General features: G+C 41.4%; 1 protein-coding gene across 1 annotated transcript in view; it reads right to left on the bottom strand.

Annotated features, from left to right (window-relative positions):
• The window catches only part of RNLS (renalase, FAD dependent amine oxidase), a 106267-nt gene that overhangs the window by 26859 nt on the left and 73560 nt on the right, over window positions 1-5848 (bottom strand). The window contains exon 5 of the mRNA XM_018558755.1: window positions 1595-1768. Within this exon, the coding sequence (XP_018414257.1) occupies window positions 1595-1768 (174 nt within the window). The remainder of the gene's footprint in view (window positions 1-1594; window positions 1769-5848) is intronic.

Raw genomic sequence — 5848 nt, forward strand, 5'->3', positions numbered from 1 at the left:
TTGTTAAAAGTAGCCCCCCCACTTTCTCATTTCATACTTGTCACATGTATATAGCACACATCAATACCAAACTTGCAGAAGGGCGCAATATATTCTTGCTATGATAGTGTTATCCAGGGTGTGCTTGACAAAGTCTGTTGGTAGAGAATGTACTTTTAATGTGTATACCGTAATATACTGTGCTAAGGTGTATTAACGCGTAATACACCATGAAACGCGTTGAAAGTACCTTCTCTATCAACATACTTTGTCAAGCACACTCTGGATAACACTATCATAGCATGCTAAAAATATATGGCGCTCTTCTGCTAGTTTGGTATTGATGTGCCCTATACACATTGAAAAGTACGAAATAAGAAAGTGGGGGCTACTTTTATCAACTTTTTTCTGTATATATGTACAATGCTAATAAATGTCCCAGATGGGGAGGATTTTAATGTTTTGAAATAAACGATTGTTGTTATCTTAAGTTTTTGTATTCTGTGGTACCTTAAAAGTCCGTAATTTATAAAGTGAGATAAATTCTGGAAAAAAACCTGGCTAATGGCAGGACAGTTTTAATAGATAAGAATAGGCCGAAATGTGGAGACACAAGGTACAGAAGTTATTTGAATTTGTGAGCCAAAATAAGTGTAAAATAAAAAAATTGATTCCACTGCCCATTTTGTGCAGTTGGAGCATGAGGCTGTCCATGAAATCAAACTGTTCTGTAACACCACTTACAGGCATCCCCCAATCGTTTTTTCATTTGCCAATGGTATATGTATAATGTTCCCTTTGGCAGTGTCCAACTTCACATGCCATGCCTTTTATAGCTTGGCTATTAGCCCTAAATATGGCCAGAATTGACTAACAAGATTTGTGCACCCATTACCCGAAAGACATTTTGCAAAGTTTGGGTCTGAACTTCTAATAGGATTCACTGAACTCCATGAGAATCGCACCTGGGCAGATCCACTCATCACTAGTTAGGAGCACACTGGATTTCTGGCAGATCAACAGGTGTTCTTCTGTGCTTGTGGTGTTTATAAAGAAACAAAGCATGGGAAAATGGGCATGTATTATAAAGATGGTACTACATGTGTTTTGGTTTTTCGATTTATTTTTTTGCCCAGACATACACTTTAATTTGTCTGCATACTATGAACCCCAAGCAAATTAAACATAATACTAGTTAGATTGCAGCTGTCATTTTGGATGCAAATAAAAAGGAACGTAAACCTAACATTTGATTGATTACAGTAACCACATAAACTGTCCATAAATTGTCCATGTTTACAGTATTTATAAATCAGCTGTTGAAATAACCATGACATTCTGTCTTAGCTCAGACGTCATTACAGGGGACAGCACACCTTAGGCTCCATAAACAAATATCCAGCATACCCTGGCCAGGAAGCTGTTAAGGAATATTATCAGGCAGTATTATGGATTCCTTATTGTTACTAGCCTGGTGTGACATTGTATTCATTCCCAGAGGCCTGTAACTAAATACATATTCTCTTCAGAGCTGCAGCCCTCAATTACACAGCATATCTCATGATCCACACCCTCCATTGTCCCGGTATTTAAGAGGAATAATGGAAGCACTGACCTAGATTGCGTTTCTTATTATCAATGGAGATGAAGCGTATGCAGGGATTATCGGTGATGTACTTGGCTGCCCAGGGGACGTCAATCTGTGTGCCAGCTTCATAAAAGAGTCCCAGGGCATAACGGGAGGAGTAGCTCACAGTTTCCAGTTTCTGTCGCTGGTTTTCATTAATTACTGAAAGAAGGTTGAAGAAAAAAAATTAACTATTGTAAACATTCAGCACTCAAGCTGTCACTGGGCTACATTTCCTGACTCTTGTAAAATATAATACAGACAAATAAACTCATTTTTATCTAATTGTAGATTTATTCAAAATTATTCATTATTTTTAAAAACTGCCAGTACCTGAAGTTTCAATCATAATTTGATGTATCTCAAGCCAAAACCTTCTATGGGAGCAACAAAATAAGGAAACATTTATTACACAGTGCTTCAGCAAACTAAATATCATCTAGTCAGGGTTTAATGTTTTTTTAGTGTATATCAAGCCAAAATCTTTTTCACTAGCTTTGGATAGAGTAGGGAAGGATTAGAACTCCTGTCAGGTTTTGCTGCCACTTAGGGCACCATTACAGAGACTTTCCCTCTGTTGCTGTTGTGCTAACATTGGAGAGGACAGACATAAAGTAAGGGAAAATCTTCAACAGGGAGACAAAGAGAAACAAAAATCTCATAGGGGTTTTAGCCTTCCCCTACTCTATGAGAGTATAGCATTTTTATTTGTATTGTGTTTCTGTTGGAGAGTTTTACCCACTTCCTGTCTGGTAAAACGTTGTCAGCAGGACAGGAAATTAGGGTAAAGGTTTCCAATAGAGCCCCAGATAGCAGTATCAAATTGTGAGGGGATTTAACCCTTCCACATTCTATTCAAATCTAAGAAAAAAAGGTTTTGGCAGGGCATACACTTTAAATTGCAAGTACAAGCAAATAGGACTTGGAGGTTAATGGGTGAGTTAAGTTTAGTCATTGCATATCACTAACAAAAATAAAAAGTTATACTCACCTGAATCTCAGAGCCGGCTTGCTGCTAGACTGGTCCCAGCAGCCTCTCTCCCCCTCCGCTCCTATACAGTGTATAGTATTTTAGGAGGCTGAGGGACATTCCATCATCTCAGCAGAGACAGGCTGCAGGGACCGGTTTAGCTGCAGGCCTTGTTTTGGGTCTGGCGGCACATGCTCGGTGGGTGCCTGCACCGGATGTGACATCACAGGGATTGGACACAAAGGAGGATTGTTGTTTGTTGTTTGAGCAGGATGGCTTTGGGGTACCATGTGAGTTATTAAGTGGACAATTATGTCTTTTAAATGTATTTATTTTTTCAATACGCGAAGGGCAGCAGCGATAGCGGGACGTTTACACTGTTACGCCATCCCATATATGAAGGTTAGATAGCAGTTTATACAACCCCAATTCCAAAAAAGTTGGGGCGCTGTGTAAACAGAATGCAATGATTTGCCAATCTCCTAAAGCCATATTTTATTCACAATAGAAAATAGAAAACATATCCAATGTTTAAACTGAGAAAATTTACCATTATATATTTACAAGAAACAAATAAGGTAATTTTGAAATTGATGGCAGCAACACGTCTAAAAACAAGTTGGGACAGGGCAACAAAAAACTGACAAAGTAAAGGTGCCCATACACTGCTCGATTCTCGTACGAGAATCGCGGGAAATCCCACGATCGTACTAGAATCGAGCAGTGTGAACGGAGACGTGCGACCGTTTCTATTGTACGGTCGCACGTCTTCCGTCGAACCAGCATGCTAGAAAACCAGCCGAGAATCGTACGATTCTCGGCTGGTTAGAACGGTGCTCGGAAGACAAATGCCGAACGGGCCGGTGTGCGCACGCGCACACTGCCCGTTCAGCATCAGGGGGGCGGGCTTGCGATGATCGAGAGTGCGATCTGCCTGTCCAAGATAGGCAGATCGTACGTTTTTTTAATCCCTGTACAACCATCGCAAGACTAAGGTCTTGCGATGGTTGTAGAGTGTATGGCCACCTTAAGTGGTACTAACAAGGAAGAGCTGGGAGAACATTTTGCAACTAATTAGGTTAATTGGCAACAGGTCAGTAACATGATTGGGTATAAAAAGAGCATCTTAAAGAGTCAGAGTGTCCAGGAAGTGAAGATGGGCAGAGGTTCACCAATCTATGAAAAGCTGCGTCTACAATTGTCGAATAATTTCTGAATAATGTTCCTCAATGTAAAATTGAGGTTTATAGAATAGAAATATGCATTGCTAGAATTGTTTATGTAAGTGGTTCTCTGTTGCTCCTCTTCATCTGAGCCCTAGACCTGTGGAGATTTGTGGAATTCATATTTTGATGCGGGTACAATGGACAGTCACATATGTGAGAAATGTTTTGTAAAAGAGATTGTTGATTGGATTGATGTAAAAGTTTGGAATATGCAACTAATAATATACCAGTCATTTTAGAATACTGTAGGTTTCTCCTGGCGAAGCGGGCACTGTGAAACACGTAGAACAAAGCAAGAATTATCTTCTCATTTAAACTTGTGCCAAATATGAAATTAAGAATTAAAACCATATACTTGGAGCAAACCTATATGGACTGTTAGTAATGATATATTGACAAAATAAGAGAGGGTTTATAAGAAGTGTGGGCTACATATTGTATGTTTGTGTATTTGTAACTTTTGTACAATAAGCAACTATATGTGAAGTCTTCTCATTTTATATGTAAATAAAGTGTATTATTTTTTTCATTAATAAGTTGTACAAGCTTAAATTTCAAGGTACCTCAAAAGTCCATTTAAATGTTTGTACACAGATTCAAATCTTTTGTGAAATTGTAGTGATTTGGGTTTAGATAAACTTTAAAATTGGCTGTAGAACCTGAAACCTCCACAAGGTGCACTGTGTCTGAGTTCCATACTGGCCTGCAAATTGATGAATGGGCTTTTTCTGCAGCCTTCATACAGAGGATCAAGTACTTAAAGATGAATATAAATCGCTCCCTCGCATTTGCTAGCTTTAAAAAGACCCCTAACAAAACTGCTAAATACGCAAATACATGTATGCAAATTGGTTTTCATGCCAAAATATCTATAATCCTCTTCAGTAAGTATTACGAATCAAGTAGCCCTGCCACATGCTATAGTCATAAGCCAACTCCACTCTTCAGTGCCTGCAGCTTCCTGTGTCACCTCCCTGTCTGCAGTATGATCACTGGACTATAATAGTGCATAAGCTTACATGTGTGGTCTTCCTTGTGTTCTCCCCACACCTGTAAGTCCAGCAAAGATATATACCTGTAAGGTGGTAAATACCATTCACGTATGCACACTGCTTAACACCGTTTTTATGCTGTGAAAAAGTCCCCCAAAGTAGATGAAAAACTGCCTTCCCCCCCTTTCCCTACTGGAAAACAGGTCTCCTGCAGCTTTTACTTGTTCCTTTTACTGAGGTCAGCAGGAGCCCCTGTCCTTCTCTATGGGACTACGCTGCCGTACGTCGCCCTACGCTCACCCGCCCTGCATGTCCTTGTGGGTGGGGGTGAGCGTACTCGTACCCTGACAGGATGGATCCTGTCTGTGTCCGAGCCGTGACACCTGCACCCGTACGGACCTACACTTGAGGTGAGCGTAGGGCGACGTACAGCCGCGTAGTTCCATAGAGGACAGGGGCTGCGTACTAATCACACGCAGCACCTGTCCTTCACATTAACACATTAACAAGTCACATTAACAAGTCAGCCTACAGCAGCTGAAATATAGTAAAATGATACTGCTGTGTATGACGCATAGTCCGATTGTCCCACTTGGCTGGCACTCTCAGATCAATTCTATGATGTAGGCGATTGTGGCAAGGTTAAATTTATCTACAGTAAAAAGTTTGTTTTGCATTTTGGACAGAGTATGGGAGGACTATTGCAGGGGTCTCAAACACAAATGAACTAGGGGCTACTGGGCATGTTTTCGTCTTCCATGGGGGCCGCATGAGGAGAGACAGCCAGGGGAGAGAGCGAGGAGAGACAGCCAGGAGGATGAGCAAGGAGACACAGCTTGAGGAGAGCAAGCCAGGAGAGAGAGTGAGGAGAGGCAGCCAGGAGAGAAAGTGAGGAGAGGCAGCCAGGAGAGAGAGCAAGGGGAGACGGTCAGGAGAAAGAGCTAGGGGAGACGGCCAGGAGAGAGAGCAAGGGGAGACGGCCAGGAGAGAGAGCAAGGGGAGACGGCCAGGAGAGCAAGAGGAGAAGACCAGTAGAGAGCAAGGGGAGACGGCC

This window comes from Nanorana parkeri, unplaced genomic scaffold, assembly GCF_000935625.1.
Source record: "Nanorana parkeri isolate BGI_ZX_2015 unplaced genomic scaffold, ASM93562v1 scaffold356, whole genome shotgun sequence".
Taxonomy (NCBI): Eukaryota; Metazoa; Chordata; class Amphibia; order Anura; family Dicroglossidae; genus Nanorana; species Nanorana parkeri.